General features: G+C 35.7%; 1 protein-coding gene across 30 annotated transcripts in view; it reads right to left on the bottom strand.

The window, feature by feature from the left end:
- CLASP2 (cytoplasmic linker associated protein 2) overlaps positions 1-20,477 on the bottom strand; it is a 147,491-nt gene that overhangs the window by 12,752 nt on the left and 114,262 nt on the right. For 13 of the 30 annotated variants that reach the window (XM_077178636.1, XM_077178648.1, XM_077178662.1 and 10 more), the window contains 11 exons: positions 19,621-19,644; positions 18,919-19,163; positions 18,298-18,361; positions 13,069-13,232; positions 12,284-12,362; positions 12,081-12,131; positions 7,373-7,516; positions 3,540-3,683; positions 3,091-3,197; positions 1,595-1,748; positions 635-863 (listed from right to left, as the gene is read on the bottom strand). In XM_077178636.1, coding sequence (XP_077034751.1) covers positions 635-863; positions 1,595-1,748; positions 3,091-3,197; positions 3,540-3,683; positions 7,373-7,516; positions 12,081-12,131; positions 12,284-12,362; positions 13,069-13,232; positions 18,298-18,361; positions 18,919-19,163; positions 19,621-19,644 — 1,405 coding nt within the window. The remainder of the gene's footprint in view (positions 1-634; positions 864-1,594; positions 1,749-3,090; positions 3,198-3,539; positions 3,684-7,372; positions 7,517-12,080; positions 12,132-12,283; positions 12,363-13,068; positions 13,233-18,297; positions 18,362-18,918; positions 19,164-19,620; positions 19,645-20,477) is intronic. The other 17 variants (XM_054649938.2, XM_077178675.1, XM_054649947.2 and 14 more) reach the window with 3 other exon arrangements.

Here is a 20,477-nt window from a genome sequence, read left to right as displayed (position 1 = left end):
TGCTACTTTGGAACCTTCTTAACATAAAGATAGAAAAAATTACCTAAAGATAAATGGAGAAATATCATAAAGAGGCTCTGGAAGCCTACAAAACAGCAACCCATGTTCCTATATTTACATGGGCTAGATGAAACACCTTCCTGGTAAAAAGCTGGTTTGTTTTGTTTCATTTAAAAATAATGTTTAGTCAACAGAAAATGCCAATGCCATGTTTCAAATATAAATACATTACTAACAAAATACTTAATCTTTCACCTAATTCCCAAACCAGTTTGATCCAGTTTTACTTCCTTGCTGTAAATCTTTTCTCCACCCTCCTACTTTAAATTTCAATCATAAAACAATCTGATAGGTAAATTTATACTGGCAATACTGATAAAAGAGGTGCTTCCAGAAGTACACAATATAGTTCAGCATTTCCTTCATTTTTACCCTTAGTCTCTACAGATACCAGGTAATCCAACAATGTAACTCAAAGAGATGACTAACAAATAAACTAATTAAAAATACAGCATTTGTAAAAACCTCTCAAAGAAGTGATACATATCTTCCTAACAATAACTTCAGAAGCTGAACTCCAAGATAGAAAATCTCATAATTTTTTTTCTAGCACAGAATGTAACCTAAATCTTACCATCAGGAAACTGCTCTGCATCATCATCAAACATGGCTTCCTTCAAAGCAGATTTATTGAATGCACTGATCCCATCAGAATAATTGTATGGGTTGTACTCTCGTGAGCGTGGTGAGGAGTGGGGAGGCATGGTGTTGAGTAATGACGTTTTGTTATCCAGAGCTGTCCGGCCCGTATCGCTCACACCACTTCCTGCTCGCATGTCCACCATTCCTGAAGCACTGCAAATCTGCACCAGAGCAAGTGTCACATGAGCATGTGAAACACACTCTTACACCTTTCCATTAAATACATCATTAATTCATTTATGTAGCAAAAACTTACAAATTTCAAAATGCTTAGAATTTTTAAACTAGCCTTCAAGTAAGGAGTCTTAGTTCCCTAAACGCTGCTTTCCTTAAAAAAACCAACTAAAACAGAAACCCACCAAACAAAAAAAACCCAGAAAAAAAGGTGTATGTTGTCCAAAAAAATCATAAACCAAAAATAATTGTATTTTATCTTACAAGTCTCATGCAAACTGATTAAAAATGTGTTTAAGCATATTTACACATGGCAAGGTCAACAAATCTTACAGCCAAAGTTCCACAGAAACAGGGGTCCTAAATAGTGCATCTAAATAGCCCACAGGCTGTATACAAAATAAAATAAAACATTCAGAAAAACATATATTAGGATACAAACGTCTCAAAAAAATAATTTCAGCTGTTTTGCAAGATCACTGATTTCTAAACTGCTAACATGTTAAACACAGACATTGCTACATAAAATCAACATTTACGTTTTCAAAATGCAGCTCAAGACTAGGAACGTATTTTTCTAAAGCTCTTAAGTAATTCAGGAGACATGCCCAATTTAAGAAGAATATAAACCTCCTGAAACAGATGCTTTCTTATCTGTAATCAATCAGACACTAGCTTAGTTTGCTGATACCAGCCTGGACTGAGTTTAAATACTCACCGTATCACCATCATCTTTTTTAGCATCTCGTTTTACAGGCTCATTCATATCTTCCTGACTGCGAAAACTGAAATTCTGAATGGCTTCAGTGACTCCACGAAGAGAGCTGTAAATATCTTCAGAATTCATGTTTTCAGTGTCATAGTCAAATGCACTGTGGGCCATGGAGAAGGACATAGGAAGTAAGATGGATTTATTTTGTGATCTGTACTTTTAAATCACATTAGCAGGCAACTACTAAAGAGTACTTAAATTATTACTTTTCTTGAAATACATTAAGAAAATTGTCTCTTCACAATACAAAATTGTATTATAGTATGCCTTTGTAAGTGTACTAACACTGACACAGAAAGTACTGAAAGTAGATAAGAGAAAGGCTACATTAGGCAACAGCATCTGCCTGAAGAAAAACTTATTTTGCTCTGTTTTACTCTGCTGAATGTGAAACAACTGGAATTTTTTACACCATCCTCTTATTCTGAAAAAAGTGCTAAAGTAAGGAGCACTGATAAAACTCAACAGCAAGTTGACTGATAAAAGCGAAATTACAGAGTCCATTTTGCTGACAACATCATTACTATAAAAAACACTTGTAAACTATTACTTCTTTAATCTCCCCAGTATTAAATCTGGTTTGATAACCCAGTGTATTGCTTTTGGCTGGGACAGACTTAACTTTCTTCACAGTAGCTGGCTGGAGGGCTATGCTTTGAATGTGTGCTGGAAATGGGGTTGTTACCATAGGGCTGTTCCTGTACCAGCTGAGCAGTCCTTACACAGAGCCAAGGCCTATTCTGCTCCTCACACAGCCCTGGCAGCGAGCAGCCCGGGGGTACACAAGCAGCTGGAAGGGACACAGCTGGGACAGCTGACCCCACGGACCAAAGGGATGTTCCACACCATATGGCATCACCATCTAAGCATATACTAGTGAGGGAAGGAGGAAGGGAGGGATGTTCAGAGTCATGGCACTTGAGTTTTCAAGTCACTGCTACAAGTGATGGGGCCCTGCTCTCCTGGGACAGCTGGACACCTGATACCCCCCATAAGAAGTAGCAAATTCATTGTCTGTTGCTTGCACATGCAGTTTTTGCTTTACCTAATTAATTGTCTTTATCTCAGTTTTTTCTCTTTTATATTCTGTCTGTCCCCCATATCCCACCATGGGGATACTGAGTGGCTGTATGATGCTTAGTTGTTAACTGGGGTTAAACCATGACATGACATATTTTAACACTTGTTAGAGAAGCCCACTGGTTCGTTCTCTTGCTAATCCATTTGCATTCCAAGATGGACAGCCCTTTCCCACCTCAGGCCAGCATGTCAGACCCTTCTGGGAGGCTGAGCAGTTTCATTCTATGGAGGAAGAGGGATTATTTCTGAGCATCTGTCATTTTGTGCAAAATTTTGCCAATGCTTTCATTGCTGGGGTTACATTGTGGACAATGTGTTATAAGCCTTAGATGCGGAATTTTAACACCACCAGTCTACATTACCTTGGTGACAAAGTGTTCTGTGATGTATTGGTTGGGGAAGTGAGAGGACTTGACCAACTTGCTGGGGAGCGTGGAGTAGGTCTTGTTAAAGGACTTCCCATCGATCCCTGGAGGAGGAGAGGTGAGAAAAGATACTTAGTAGGACTAAAAGCTTCCCTTTTAATTTACTATATTTATTTTTCTGGTGCCCAGAAACATTTAAAGAGCTTCAACTAAATTCCTGGATTGTCTAACCCATTACTAGTAACTACAATCGTGTGTAACTTTCAAATCAGAAAGCACAAGATAAACTACTCTTAAAAAGCACAACCAAACCTATGAAGACACTTGGAAGTGACATGGACTTAGAAACTGTAACTGCAGAGGAAAAGGAAAAGACATTCCATAGAGAGCTACTAAGTAGACTTTTACATAGTAACTTCAGAAAGAAGAGTAGCAGAAGTGGATACCTGACCACTGTTGCCTGTATTCCGGAGATGATTATGGAGAAGCTTTGTGGCTCCATCCTGAAATGTTTTTGGTAAAGCACCCAACAGCATTGTAAACTCTGGAGTGTTGAGTTCAAAAAGGGAAATCAGCACTGACTGTGCAGCCTACAAGAAGAAAACACAAACTGAAGACATTAATTAGAGTTTCAAAGTAATTTTATCAGCAAAAGATGCCATAATGAGTGGTAATCACAAAATGTGACTTAAGTCTTGCTCAAGCTTGAATAAAGATGTTAACAGATGTGAACAAAAGAAATTCATATTTGCTGGCAAGCTGGAAGTTCTGATTTTGTTAAATTCAGGCACAGAACTACCACTGTAACAAGCAGTCTTTCAGAAATGTGCTTTTCAAGCCCCCTAGCCCCAGATCCTTACTAAAAAAAAAATAATGAAGGAATTTGCAAAATGGCTTTCAGAGTTTAGGAAGCTGAATAAATTTAGAGAAATGAAACACTCCAGGCAGGAGCAAGCATGTGACCCTTTCTACTGAGTTCTGCAAGTGGTAAAAAATTACAGATGGTAACACACTTGCCTAAAAAGGAACAGTTAGCACTGTAGAAATTAAAACAAACCCAACCAAACAAGATACCCTAACGTGGAATGAGACAGTAGTGATCACAGCACTTGATACTCCTCATAACTTACCCTACAGCCAAGCTAGTTAGTTAACCTTGCCTGCTTCCTTTAACCTTTCTAAAAGGTAGGCAAACATAATGGGCAATGGAATTTAACTGACTACATATTCTGAAGATGAAATCTGTGGAGTAGCTTGTACTGGATGTCACCTCCCATACTCTCAATTTAATCAGTTCATCTTTACTATCACATTCAGCCTACAGCATGTTTTACACATGCTGGGTTTTTTTTTTACCTGAATAAAAAAGTCAGCGCTCTCTACTGACAAAGCAACACAGTAAATGACACAATAGTTGGATTCCCTCTCGTACAGGAACTCTTGATTGAAAGAATTAAGTAATGTTTGTACAGTTTGATGAAGATTCACTGGATAGTATAACAAACCTGTCAACATAGTCACTAAACTAACAAGTGCAAATGAGAGCTGGAGGAAGTTCTCCAGAATGACTTTGTAGCAGAAGACTGTGGTTATAAGATTAACCAACTATGTGCAGTTTATACAGCTCACCCTCAAGATCTGCCATGCACTGGAGAGAACCAGTGCCTCATGCTAAACAGAATGATAGGCAGCTTGCTTAACCACCAATACACTCCAAGTAAGTAGTTTAGAAAATTCTTTTAGACATTTATTTCCCTCCTTTTGCTTCCAGAGCAATGAACTGTAGCATTTTTTAATTAAAAGTGTAGAGCCAAGGTATGAGCACACATACCTGCACACATCTCAGTATTAAGTTAAACAACAAAAATCCTAGCATGTCAGATTGCCACAAATTGTCTTTGCATACTCGTGACTGGTTGTTTTCTTTACCATTTATTTCCTTGTCCCTTTGATAGCCTTCCCTTCAAATGATCACCCTGAATGTCCTCTGCAATCTGTCTGATGTTTCTCTCATCCTTGTCATTTCTAATGGTCACTCTTTTAATCAAAACTGATACAAAGCAAAACCAAGACAAATTTAGCAGCTGAGGTGTGGAAATCACCACTTTCTTTTTTCTGTCTGGTTAGCCAATCTCCACTCCTTAATACTGTGTCTATTTAAGCTGCTATTAAGAGAACACAATAGCCAGTCCAGGATTGTATCAGGACAGAAACTGATACCATCAAGTCTGCCCAAAATGAAGCTCTGTCTATAGTATCAAAACTGATACTGACTTGCAGAAGGTTTTCAATACAATTATCTATTATCTCTCTTTCTTCCTTACCCAAGAAATCCTGCATTTTAGAGTATTTAGAAGTTTTTGTTCTCCCCAGCATAAGGTCTCTGCTGAGATTTAAATTCACTCATGTAGATATAATCTTTCAAAGAGTGAAATAAAGATTAGAAATATTTCTTTGGTTTTGCTTTCTTCTTAGAAATTTTCTAAGAACAGATTCAAACTTCTTCCAGAAGCATTCTAATCTTAGAAAAAAATCTAAGTTTTGAAACAGAATTTTACTTTCCAGAAAGAAGTCCCATGTCACTGAACTACACTAAGAGTGCCCAATGTGAGACTAATGAACTCGGATTTTTCATAATACTTAGCACTAGAACTGTTTTTGCTAAGGAAAAAAACCAAACCCATGAATTACACAGAAATTACTTAGAAAAAGCTTTTAATTTAAAGAAATTACACCAAGTTCTATAAAGCTTATTCACCCAATAAAATTAAGAAGGCCGTGATAGCAGGATGAGAAGACTGTTAAGAGAATTAAACATTTTATACTATCAGAATAACTCTTTTGACTTCTTATTGGCAAAATTTTATTTTCAACTGTTAAAGGATTTTTGCAGTTAGTTGCCTCTAAGAGCTGTGTTATGGAAAGAAAAATAAATTCTGAAAACTTACATAATTAAGGTGTTCCAGATGAATAAACTCACTGGTAATTCTTTGCATTGATTCAGTTACTTATTGACATAAAAATGCTTATTAGGGTTATGAACCATCAGATAAGACAGCTTGCCACGTGTCTCAATACTAAAACTTCACAGATTTAGAAGATTGTGCTGCTTCAATTCTCCTCCTGTTCTATGATCTTTTATATGTTACTAGAACATGATACTGAGGCAAGGAAAATCCATTTGATGTAATCTATTACTGTCTTCTCAAACTCATGAAGTATACAAGAAGTGAATGACTAAAACATTACCTTCAATACAAAAACTCTCTGGTGTTTTTTTATTATGTATTACAAACATTCTAGATACCAAGAAGTCTTGTAAGTTATTTTTATTTTTGTTTTCTTCACATTACAATTTTTAAGATAGCCCCTACTATTCTTTCCTACATCCCTCCTAAACAAAGGAAGTTACTCTTTCCAGAAATGATGAAGCTGCCAAAACTCAAACTTAATTGAAAGTAGCAAAACAGATCTCAACAAATTAATTGTTGCTGTTTTTCAAACTGCAGAAATAGACAGAAAAAGAGAAAGAGTTAGCTCTCCTTGTCATAAACACTTGCACTGAGGAACAAAAAAAGGTACAACATTTTGGAGTGTTTACATGCTAGAAATGGCAGCTACACAGCATGACCTGTAATCATCAGAATAACAAAACTATTCCATCAAACCGCAAATAAAATTATAAAATTTTTTTGCTTTCTACAAATTCAAGTGCTGTTTAGAAACCTTTCCAAAGACAGCACTAGTACATTTCTTATGGTTATTTATCCCTCCTGTATCTATGTAGCTCATAGATGTTAATTTTCACTTCACATCATGATGTGGAAAAGGGAGGTTGGCACTTAAAGTGCAGCATTACAAGAATAAGCCTATGACAATAAGCCAACAACCTTATCAAAGCACTTGCTTTGTCCAAGGTTCAATGGCTATCTACCTACCTGTTGTTAAAAAAAGGGACTCTAGAAAATCCAACAGAGATTACACTGAGTTTGCTACCAAATTTACCTCTCACTCTTGTTACATATGTGCTCTTCAGTATCACAGGGGGTGGTCTCTGATGTAATATTAAAACTGTACCAAAAATGGCCACTAAAGACATTTGAGTACTAGACAGTTGCAATGAAGAATGATAAATTATGAAACAGAATCTCAACATACTAACATATATAAAAACACAACTGTAATGGAGAGTTTCAAGATGTTAATTTAAAATCTTTACTTAAATATTCTTAATTACCTGGAATGCTTTGCAATTCTAAGGACACATTAACAAACATACCTTCCTAACATCTGAGCTTTTAGGTTCTGTGGTCCAGGTGATGATTCGAGACACTGCTAACCTAGTTTCACTCGAATTTACAAAATCTCCTGGGTCCATCTGTTGCGCAAGAGTTTCTATGTATTTTAGGATTGCAACTTTGACCTGCAAAGAGAAACAGAGTCAGGTTGACAATAACAATGGTGGGCTGCAAGAACAACTGAGCTCACAGAGTGTTCATTCCCTAAAATAAAGATTTTTTTTTTCCAATTAAACTACACATTTTCAGCATTAATATATTTTTTTGCAATAAAACAATCTAAAAATGGATTTAACATTTGAAGAAGAAAGTTATTCCACAGACATTCAAATACTCATAGAAAGCTTACATTTCACTGATAGCAACTAAAAGATATAAATCATTGCATATGCAGAAGCTTATATTTAAAAAAAAGAAATGAAGAAAAGATTAATTCAGAATTATTAAGAAAGTTTTTCAAGTGCTAAAATGAACATCATCTGATGAACCAATGATCACTTCCTAGTAGCTCCTACCAGGTAGTTAACACTCAGTGCTTTTTTCATAAAACATCAGATTGAACAGTCATGGTCTCTGGAAATAAGCCACAGGAATCTTCCCACTAAATACTAAAAAATGTATGGAATAGCATTTCTAGGAAAGACTTAAGACTGGTCACATGAACACTTTATTTGAATATATTCAGATAACAGAGACATGGATTTACCAGGAGGACAGAAAAACCTCCTGAGCTCCCTCATTTATCTGATCATTCTCTTACTCCACGAACTTGTTTTACTCCTTATGCAGAATCCCTGTTTTGTACATCCCAGACTGCAGCCCCTCTCTGCTTTCTCTGTGCACCACTGCACAGTTTTTGGGCAAAGGTCTAATACACCTGTGGTGCATGTCTAAAATATTTACTTCCTCAGCTCCTACTACCTCAGAAATTTGTCACCCAATCTGTCAATGAAAGTTGTGGACATTTATTTAGACCATCTATCAGGTTTAGTTGCTTTTATTTCCACTAGTAATTATAGTGAACCAAAAATACCTACCAGGAGGGAGAGACCTATGTCCATCATAACCAGAGAGAAAAAGAGTTCTGGGTGTATTTCTGGTTGTTCATGGCTTGTAGTGCAACTGTTCTGTGCAAAGCTATTTAGAAATTTCTCTTGGTCATGAAACTTGCAAGTGATTAAAAACTCAAGATACACTGGCACACACAGTGAGGATTAATAATGAATACTTCATTTCCAAAGCAGCTGTTAAAGCTCAACTTCTCTGAAGTCATACCAAGCAGCAGCTGAAGGCTTTCACCTTATGCAGATCAATATCTACAAATGCACACTATTTGCTAGCTATTTTCCAAGGAAAAAAATAAGCCATGAACATCTCTGCAGCAAAAAACCTTAGGCCACATGGCTTTCCAAATTCAAAGCAATAGCTGACATTTCTAGATTACATAGAGAAACCATTGTGACACCACTACATTTGACTGCTGAGGATTTAAATAAATCTAATGTAAGACTTAAAGGTTGCTGTTAAGGACTGTAACACTTAGAACACCCAGAGGTATTTCTCCCAGTGAAGAGACTCTGAAGTACTTTATTTGAGAGAGCGGGATTATTTAGTGTTTGAAGAACTGCTTCCTGAGGAACTTGCACAGACTTCAGCAAAAATGGAGGCTCTCGGACAGAACAGCACTGAACAGAAAATGAATGGAGGGAGTTCTTACTAATAGAGCTTTTCACAGAGAGGCGAATTGCCAAAGCTAAACCTGACAGCTATTTCAAAAAAAAGCATTTTTTACTTAACAAAAAAAGCAGTTTTTGAGGTAAGAAATTCTGGAAGGGCTACACCTTTCTGTGGTCAGTATTATTACAGATTAAAAACTCCACACTGAAGTAAAACTCCATAAGAGCAGCAAATCTACTTTAGAAGTATCTTTGCCAATATTTCCAGTAACTACATACAGAGCTGCAATTTAGAAATAAAAAGGCTAATATCTTCAACCATCTATTTCACTCTTCAACAATCCATTTCATGTTTCTGAGAGAAAAATTTTTGGACTGCAATGAAAGCATCTCCAGAATTCTTATAGTGAATATTTGCTGTTAAGTTGAAACCACTCTCCAAGAAGTTGTTCAATACTGTCACTTTCCCAGGCGCCTCTCTTTAACTTACTGAATACTTAGGAGTGATTGCCTGTGCTCTTATATAACCACATCACTAAAATAGACGCTACAAATAAATTGTTGCGAATCTGTGTTACTCAGAGTTTTTTTAATCTAGAAATTTTAATGCTGACTTAGACTAAAAAAAAAAATCTTCTGATCAACTGTGGCAAAAAGCTCTGTCAACAAATCAGCATTTTCAAAATAAAGAAGGATTCAGAAACTTGAACTTTGGTCACAATGCTTAAATCAACTCCTCACTGAGGCTGAGTTGATATGAAACACAAGAAAAATGAAGTGATGATTGGAAGTCTGTTTCAGGACAATATCCATCCTTTGGAAACTGTATGTTTTGCATCTGCAAAAATAAGCTAAATAGATTATATCCCACCTAGAACATTTGACTCCTACGCCCATCCAAACATTTGACCAAACCAGACACGTACATCTGGCACCTCTAAACTGTGTCTCAGTAATTCACCACACCTAAACATAAAGTGACTGCAGAAGCATGACAGATACAGCACAACACTCTAAACTGCATCCCTCATGGATTAAGCAGTAGAATTCTATCTCCTCTATAGTTGGCCTTACTGCCCAGCTATCCAAATCCATCTCTGTGGCCCCTCTAAAAGCTCAAGTTTTACTGCCTGAGACTTAGCTGTCTTTTTAAGTGTAAGAATGACGATGACAATTTACTCCAAAGGATGATGATTATTTATTAATATCATGTGAAAAAGACGAAAAAGTAATTTGTAGAAGGGAATTGTTACATGGCTCAAATTTCTGATCTACCATCCTCTCCTCCTATCTGACCATCTTTGGGGATGCTGAAAATCCCTTCTATGAATTTTTACTATCACAGTGAATGCTGTTTCTCAATATTCCTAGAAGAAAAGCAATGGGATAGTCATTTATCAAAGAACAAAAGCTCAAGACTTCAAGAATTGGAGTAGTCCTCTAAGATTATCAATTATTCAGTGGGCTTTGACCACACCTATTATTCAATTGGTTATATCAATTATGCTATCTGGATGCACTGAAGATGGGATTTAGGCAAAATACTCAATAATGTGGATATTAAATAGATACTTCTGATCTATGGGTAATAAATAACTTTACCGTCTGAATCTTGAAGTTGTAGTTACCATATAAAAAGGAAGTAAGGGGCAGATTCCACTTTCTTCTGGAAAAAGAAAGCTTACCTTTTCTTAAACAGTTACATAATTTACTGTCCCAAAAATTCATTCTAAATACTCTTGATTTTGCTTCAAACTATACTATAGTATAGTATAGAACTATAGGTTCTTCTACAGAGATAACTTTTACCAGCATCTTGATTTCAGAATTCCCTCTCAAAATTATTTTCAGAATGTCTTCCCATCAAGTGTTTTGTATTTCTGAATTCCTTCTGGACCACTTAGGGAATAATCTTGAACTCAGTCCCAAATTAGCCTAGTAGGAGTCCATGTCTTGTTCCAAATCTACATTCTCAGCTTTGAAATGTGCTTGATACACCTTTAACAGCTACACACTACTGTATGGAAAAAGGAATATCTCAACCATCAAATTCACCTTCCTGGAGAGGAAAACCAAGCAAAATAAAACCAATCTCAATTTGTTCCAAGGATTCATTTAAACAACAAACTGATTTTTACTACCTCATTTGCTGTCTTCAATAAATGACAGCAGTCCCTTTTTAACACAGCTCTACGAAGCAACAGTGGTCAACGTATCAACTGTCCTCAAAAGCTTAAAAATATAAGTTTTACTGTATTGTAGACAAAAAAGGCATATTCATGTGACTTCAGGTTCAACATAACTCTGGAAAAGTCATATTCTTGTGCAGTATCAAACGGAGTAAAAATATTTCGTGCAGGATAGAGCAGAAGATGCCAGTTATCATATGCTTGTTATTTCCCCATTCTCATCACTTATAAATCTTCTTAGGATTTGATGCATTTGTTCTAAAATCAACACTCTTTGGAACTGCAAATGTACTACAGAATACATTTTTACTTTTCAGATATGCTGGAAGGTCTACAGACTACAGATTCTTAGGTAAAAATGTGTGTAATTATAAAGCTACACACTGCTTTCAGAGCAGTGTACCACAGAAGTAGCTGAATTTAATATAGTAACTCAAGTTCACATTAATATTAGAATAATTTATAATAATTCAAGGCCTATCAGGCTGAACACAGGAAAATATATATATATGAACTAGGGAAAAAAGTATGGGAAATCACAAACATAAAATTAGGAAAGACTTGATAGAGTGAGTTTGCATAACCAGCTTGATGTTAGGCAGCCATATTTTTGTTGCTCATTTTTACTGTACTGTGTTTTTATTAGATCTCTCTTGCAGCAAACATTTTCATACTAGTGTCATGTTTAAAACTGAGCATCTGCATGCTTCAAGTTTCTCGCAAAGGTTAGTAGCAGCATACAATGCATTCAAATACAAATTATTGGTAACACTGTAAGAGTTTCACATAGGGTTAAGAATAAAGACAGTAATTCAGACAAAAACCTTTGAGCTCCAAAAAGAGCGAAGCTGGTCCTGCAGTGCTGGCTTGACTGTCTGAAAGTTTATAAAAACAAAATCCACTAATTGAAAACCTTTTCTTTTTCTTTGTTTTTACACAAAACAAAAATAAGAATCCAAATTAAAAAATTAAGCAAATTTCTATTAATGATAATTTCTGTCTGCAAAGCAAGCCTAAAAAGTCTTACCTTCAGACTAGGTGTTTGGGTCTGGTCAACAGTAAATCTCATTAAAATACTGAACTGGAGGTCATTTGGAAAAGATTCCCTGTAAACAAACAAAATAATATTAAGTTACATTAAATTTTCTTTTAAGAACTGTTGAGATGCACCAAATAAGCCCTCACCCTTCTCAGTAGAGCTGAAACTGCTACTAGCTGCCACTGTATCTGACCTTTAAGAAACATTTACCTAGCATGTTCAGGACAACACTTAAGGAATTCCTGCTATGAAGTAACTATAGCTAGAACAGGTAATCCAAGTAATGAGGAATGATATAATAACGATAGGCTAGAATTCTGATTCTAAATCAGGCTATTAGTGAAGTCTGGTGAGAAGGAAGGGAAGACAGAAAGCAAATCCATTATTACCATAACTCCTTAAAAGTTAAAGCTGATGCAGAGATGAATATTCCAGTGAAACACAGCAAAATAAAGAAGTGCAAACACAATTTCTACATCACTGAACACAAGGTGAAACAACAAACATACACAGTTCAAATGCACATTTTGGAATCAGGTAAGTGGTATCATATTAATTGTTCAGCACTGAGGACTCAAACCCTTTCAATTAGGAGTCATTTCACGAAACCAAAACTATTGCTGAAGCAATAAGGTTTACTCAAGTTTCAAGATCTGCTATGAGCTGTGCATTTTTCCAGAAATCAAACAGCACACAAAAAACAAATAAAAGCAGCAAACCCCTTGAAAATAGCTAACAAATATGTTACTATTACTTTTTAAAGAGCTCATTACCTTGTGACATCAAGTGCCTTCTGAACTTTTGCTTGTACAGACCCAAGCAAATCAGCACCCATTTTTTTCAACAGCTGTGTCAGCAGTACAAACAGCCAGTCCTGCAGATCTTCTTTATGGACCTGGATGAAGTCGACCAGGGTCTCCAAAAACATACTGAACACCTACAAGGCAGAAGAAGATGGAAAGAGGGTAGGATGGGGCAAAAGAGGAAGCGACACTGACGTATGCTGAACTTACAAACGAAGAAAGCAGTAAGGGAATCAGAGGCAGAGAAAGGCAGTGTTTTGCAGCCAAGCGGGAAAAAAAGCAAAAAAGGAAGGAAAAGAAAGAAATCTGCCTTGCTTTTTCATTAGATTTTGATATAAGAGTACTTTGGAAATGTTAGCCGACTTCTGTAGAAGTTTGACAGTTAGGTATTCCATGCAGTTTCGTCAAGAAAAGGAATGCTTACTGTGATGGCTGGCGCAACCTCAATTTTTCCAGTAAAACTTTATTTTTTACCCTCTCAAGATCTATCACTAAGTTGATTTGTCATATGACTCAAAGACTACAAAACCACTTTCTTTTTAAAACCAAAAAAGCTGCTAGAATTCTTTGGCAAAATATTAATTTTAAATATCTGCATTATTAAATACTGCAAAATGATGACAGCTGGCCAATTCCTTTAAGAAAATACTTGTAAAAGAGAACAAGCTTCTTCTACTATTGCAGGTATCCCAACACAAAATTATTCACCATAGTAGGGAAAAAAGCCACAATAGATTTCAGATTGGCAGGTGTTTAAAACACAGAAATAGTTTTATTTTTTTGAAAACATAATATCCATTGTCTTCTTTTCAGCAAATAATGTTGAAAAGACTGCATTAGGTAAAAAAAAAACCAACCAAAACAACAAAACCAAAAGAACCAAAACCATGTATTTTTTAATTGGACTCACATCAGGAAGAAGGGCTTTTTTTGGAGGGAAGGGAGGGTGTGACAAATAGGTAACTTTGTTTAAAGAGCTCTTTTAATATATCTGACTTGTTTTAAGTTTTTTCCAGACCTAAGAGTGAAATCAGGATGTATACACTCTATACTTGTGTGGCCCATGGGTCTCCTGTTTCTCTGACAAGAAAAATGGGTGTTTGAGCTGAAAAAGGTTCCTTCACAATACACACTCCAGCACAGAGTTGGGTACAGCAGCATTGCTGTGGTGCAAAGAGGGTTGGGCAGATATTGCCTCCTGAATGTTTATGGCATTGTGTGCAAGGCTAGAAGAGCTGGTGCAGAGCAAGGGCTAGAACCCACATGTTCCTGCAGCTGACCTGCCTTGTCATTAGGGCAAATTCTGCTGCTGCTTCTGTGAGAGTGGAAAACCCCAAATTGTGATCACACCTCACACAGCCGCACACACTAGGCCATGGAAGCAGACTTTGTTCCATAGCACCGATGCAAGTAAGGAGGAGCTGGCATAGGCTGCTGCACACCTTCTTTGCTGAGGAAATTTGATTGTTTTTCATGATGATCATCAAGTCAGGGGAAGCAAACTCATACCATAAAGTGGAAAAATTCCAAACAAGTAACTCTTAGAGTAGTGCCTCCAAATTTACTCTAGAAACAAAAAACAGATTCAGATTCATTTTATCAAGAAAGGTTGGACCAGACCATGCTTGAGGTTCCCTTTTAACCAGGTATTTTATGACTCTTTCAGGATCTACTGGAGACTTGGGAAAAATTTTTAGTAGATATCTTAAATACTGAAAATCTGTGTTAGAAAGAAAACAACACAAATGCCTACTCAATATAAAGCCCATCAGGAATAGCTACTTTATTTAACTTTGGTTTTGGGACAAATTACGTTAAAAATTGTGAAAAAAAAAAAAACAACAAAACCTGCCAACTTCTGTGCTGTGTAGATGTATGTTCAAGTCTGAGATTTCAAAATTACCCTTGCCAGTAGTGGGACAAGACTTTTATGTGCAAGAGTGGAAACATCTTCTGTCTCAGGCTAAACTGAAACTATACAGAATTTTGTGGCTACAAGCAGTAGCCACAGCAATAAGATAGAGGCAAAACCAAACCAATATGTACTTTCTGTTTTGTAATATGGAGTCTTTGGCTTTCACAGCCCTAAAGTAAGGGGAAAATATACTTAGGCAAACAAATTCTGGTGCTATAAAGATTACACTGTGTGTGTGTGTGTGTAGGGGGGTGTCTTACAAAATCCTTCAAACTGAACTACACAGCTCAGCAGAATTTAAACCTGCACCTGTTTCTTTGAGTTTGCAGACACTGACACACATGGCTTTTCCATTAAAACACGGCAGCCGAACAAACTGGTTACAAGCTCTGACTTGATGGAGTAATATGGACTTCTTATGACACTTCAAATATGTAAAGTAGCCTAAACTGAAATCATTGTAAAGTGAATTATGATTCACTAAGGCTAAAGTACTCTGAAGATCCTGTGCTGATGTTTTAGCTGTTAAAAATACACATAATTGAGGACTCAGCTTTGTTTTAAAGGTTTGTTTCATTTTAGATTTACCACAGAGAACGTTTAGACAAAAATAAGTCAAGTAATTTTGTTGCATTTAAAAAAAATACTCAACATATCATTTTGTCTCAGCAAGAAGAATTTAAGAAGGCTTAAAGAGCATTTAAGGTAAAGGATGAATTTGGAATGGAAAATGGAACTCAAGCACCTATATGTTGAAGAATGTATGTGGATACTGCAAAAATTGCAGTTTCTGTTTTTATGATGCAAACTAAAATACTGAAATCAACCATCTAAAGTTGAAGTTCATAATAATTTGACAGTGGAAAAAAACAAACAGATATGAAAATAATTATAAGTGATCTACCTCTAAAGTGAATTATTTCAGATGTGCCAACCACCACAATACAAAGCAGGAATGCATAACCAAACAACGTCAGTTAATTAGTAGATAAAGCACATCTTGAAACTTTACCACACATTTTACTAATTGTTTATAGCATTTTATGATTGCAAAAGGCTTGACACTGCATGAACTCTTTGGGGAAGAAAAACAGAGAAAAGGGGTTAATTGCACATTCATGCAAAGTAAGGTTAGGCTTCCAACAAATACTGAACCAACTTACTCTCTAAAGAGAGTTCCAACACAGGGGACAGCATGCAAAACGAAACAAAAACAGAACAGAACAAAACAAACAACAAAAAAGGGAAAAAGATAAAAACACACAAATTAGTGGCCATCAATACGAAGTTCCTGTATGGAATACAAACCAAAATAAAACAAAAAAGGTACTTCAAAACTTTTATGACAAATTTAAGTAATTTTATTGGGATACCAAATTTAATTTTAAAATAAGCACTTGGCATGTCTCCTATTTTCTCCTCCAAATATTATTACTCTCTTATTCTATGCAATTCCCTCCATCCAGGTATCATGTTAAAAGTAAACCTTATAAAATCCCATAAAAGTGATGACAGCATAATTGCTACAGACACTTGAGTAGAGTCTAAGATGAGATTTATGTAGGCGTATGTGTGTGATTAAAAAAAAAAATCACAGCTCATGAACTCTTAATACTTAAAGATAGTCTTAATACTTATGTCTGATAGCATATTAATAGTTTTGCAACACCAAAAAGCAGGCAAGTTCAGGGACTGGAACAGCTGTACCACAGGTTACAACACAGGCCAAATTTTCTTGAAACTACGTTTTTTCGTATCACAGTGGCCAGTAAACAGAACAATCAACTAGAACAAGTCAACATAACATTTTTAACAGCTTATTTAAAAGGTAAAATGCTCTTCCAAGCTCTGACATATACATTACTGCAATACTAATTATCACAGAACAAGCACAATTAAACCAAGCTGCTATTAACAATTTGGTAATTACTTCATTTAAAAAAATATTCCAGCAATAATTCAATATTTAATATTCTTTCCTCTGCTTTGACTTTTTATGTAATGTTTTTTTCTTTTTAACTGCTTGGTTTAGTCTTTTCTTCTGGAATTCTGCAGTATATGATCAACTTTAATGCCACATTGCTGTCGGCAGTGCAAGTTATTTCCAAAATACATGGTGCCAGAGATAGCAGTGCCACTTTTTCCAACAGGAAAAATAAAGAGGGCAGATGAATACTAAAGTTAACCTGTCAAGACCTCTTATCACTCTGAATTTAATTTTCCATTGCAGCAATAAGAAAGAATTTTACATATTTTTAAAAACATATAAAATGTATTGCATAATCAAAGTAGTTTTTCAGGATTCTTCTGGGAAAAGTAAACACTCCTGAAATAATACCCTATTATGAATTCATCTTCACAATTTTATCAATTCTGAAATACTGACACAAAGTGGGACATGTTATACTCAACATAAAAGACACCACTTCTTCCAAACAAGCCTATAATTAAATAAAATATAAAGTTAGGTATTTTTTTACATTATTACATTTATTAGGCTCCTTCCTTACCTGCATTCCTTCTGCTGTGAAAAACTGTGATGTTTAATCAAGCTGTACTAGTAACCCACTTCCCACAAAAACTGTAAAATTACTATCATGCAAAGTAACTCACTTAAAAAGATTTTAATTGTCTTAGGAAACAGAAGCATTGTTTTCCTTGTTATATCATCCATATTGAGTCATTACCTAAGTAAAAGTGAATAAACCATCACATTTTCTTTTATACATAAGTATAGCCTCCTTATGGAATATTTAAAAAATTATGTAAAAATTATTCACCAGTCTCAACTCCCAGCCCTATCTATGAAATTCATGGAAGACGTCATAAGCTATGACAACACGTAATGTCCTAGAAAATAAATAAGTACACACTTGGCATAGTTTATCTGATTATGTATGATTTAGTCAGACAACTTAATTAGTAACTTAAATTACTGCTGAGCCTTTTCTTCTCATTGAGAGAAAACCTATACTTGTGTTGAAGTGGCCTCTGTAAACGACAACTTCTTAAAAACACAGATTTTCAGCGCAAACTCCTGAACTACATGAATGCATTTTATATGACATTGACTTTCGCTTTATTTCCATGATCCTGCAGAAAAAGGGTGGAAAATTATCTTGTTCAAAACTCCCAATTAAGTTAATTGAAATCTGATACCATTAACTACTTTTGCTTGGGAAATATTACATATGCAAATATCACTGACATAATTTACCATAACTGCCTTTCTTTTAATTTATGTTTTCAGAAATTTATTGAAAATAAGAAAAACCTACACATACCTTACTGTGAGGATCAGCAAACATTCTTGTGAAGATCTCACACAATCTTTTCAACTCAACACGACTGTCAAAATGACAACAATACATTAGTCAACTCCCCTGCTATTTTCTGCTAGAACACTAATGCAAAGCAATCAGTGAAATCACTAGTAAATCTTGAATCAAGTAATCTAGTAAATTAGGTTTTATTTGAGACATGGATAAAAATGTAATAAATTTCATCTAAAATGAGACTTCAAACCTCTTCAAATGTCTCTTTTAAACTGTCTCATTTATTATACCATATTTTTGTAACAGGGCAGATACTGAAAAAGGTGTTCTTAGTAGTGAGTAGTAAACTATTTCTTCTGAATAAATATCCCCAAAATTATGGTAATAATAAAAAAAGGCCTTCTACTGATAGTAGATGGAAGCATCTTATGAACCCTCTGTATGGTAATAATTCTCAATTTGGAATTCCCCACATCCACTAGTATATAAACATACACTAGTAGCCAGAAGTGAGAAAAGCTTCCTTGTTCCTTCTCCTATCTTACTCTCAAAGACACACCCTGCCTTCCCTCTCCCCTGCCTCCCACCAACACTGAAACAAGATGTTTCTCTATTGAGATGCCGTCCTACCTTAGAGTTCTCTGGTTCTTTAGTAAGTTCTGCAGGCCTAGAAGGCCTTCTTTCCTCTCTGACCAGTTGGTGCTGGCACAGCGGTTCAGGACCTCAGCCACATCTTCTGTCTGCCTCATGTAGGTTGGGATGCTCCCGTTCCTGGAGCTGTAGGACCTTTCTGAACAGGCACTTGATGCATCACTGTTGGCATCATCATCTGAGTACATCCCGTACGATTCGTATCTTCTTCGCACGGGCTTCTTCTATTGTACAGAGACAGCCCAGATCAGCACTGATTCTCAAAGGGATCATACAACATACCCAGAGTGGGTCATAAGACCAACAGTTTGAATAACTGGTGTAACCCCTACTCCCTGCAGTGACAAATGGCTCCAACCATTCAGCTGGTCAAACCAAGTTAATGAAAATATTTTGAAGTATGGCTTACATAATATTCCAAACATAAACCCAAAGCAAATGCAGAGAAGACATACGTTTGAGGAAATATTTAACTTTAGTTCTTTTTCAAGAACCCATAAAATTGCATAATGGGGTGACAAAAGACTGTTGCAAGTTAGTTATTTCACTTCATAGCTTTATATACATTACAGAATTTAAGAATCAGAGGTCTACACAAATTTTGACATTTTAGCTAATTTTGTATCAAACATGTTAATATCAAAATATTAAACTATTAAAGAAGAAAAATAGTTTCTATACCTTAGTCCGTATGTCTCCTAAGAGCTGTTAGCAGTAAATTATCAAAAAGAAACAGAAATTGAGAACAGGAAGGTAAGGCATAGCAGCACTGTGAGTAATAAACTTCCTGCCACTGGACAATATATAGTCTTACTGTAAATTTTGTTCTTAGCTCTCTGTGTCTGATTAGCACATTGTCAAGATGTAGTCTGCTAAGTTTCCATTTCCAGTAAAATATTACATATCATGGGCAGGTTGGTCACAAAGACTTCTCTGTCAAAATCTTTGTGTCTTATGTGGTGATATTTGAGCATGAACACATTAACTTAACACGTGCAGTCAATTTTTACTTTATAATCAACTTTAAGTTAAGGACCAAACCTTGATTTGAACTATTCAGTATCTAAATTTTGTCATTGCAATAATAAGAGTCAACGTTCTACAAAAAAACAAGCCAACAAAACAAAACACAACATACCAAAGATCAGAAGGGGGAAAGAAAAGCTATTTATCCTAAAATGAAAAAAAACCCACACACCTCTGCAAAACAGCTCTTGCCATTCAAACTCTGGAGCTGAAGTCAGCATTTAAAAACTCAGTTTCATTACATACTCAAAGAAGCAGTAGTATAACTGATCATTTTCCCCTTAATTACCACTGCCATTTGCACAAGGCTCTCATTTTTAACCATGGAATAACTTAAAGGATATCACAATACTAATCACAAACTAATCAATACAACAGGTAAGAAGCAGGCTTATTGTCAACAGAATGAGCATACATACATGTGCAAGAGAATAACTGAAGGGAAAAATCACAGAGATGTTAAGTGTTTTGGAAAAGAGACACCATAAGGCAAAAATAAAAAAAACTTTTCA

This window comes from Agelaius phoeniceus, chromosome 1 (genome assembly GCF_051311805.1).
Source record: "Agelaius phoeniceus isolate bAgePho1 chromosome 1, bAgePho1.hap1, whole genome shotgun sequence".
Classification (NCBI taxonomy): domain Eukaryota; kingdom Metazoa; phylum Chordata; class Aves; order Passeriformes; family Icteridae; genus Agelaius; species Agelaius phoeniceus.
Note: the sequence above shows the minus strand (reverse complement) of the source record. Positions and strands in the feature narration are given on the sequence as shown.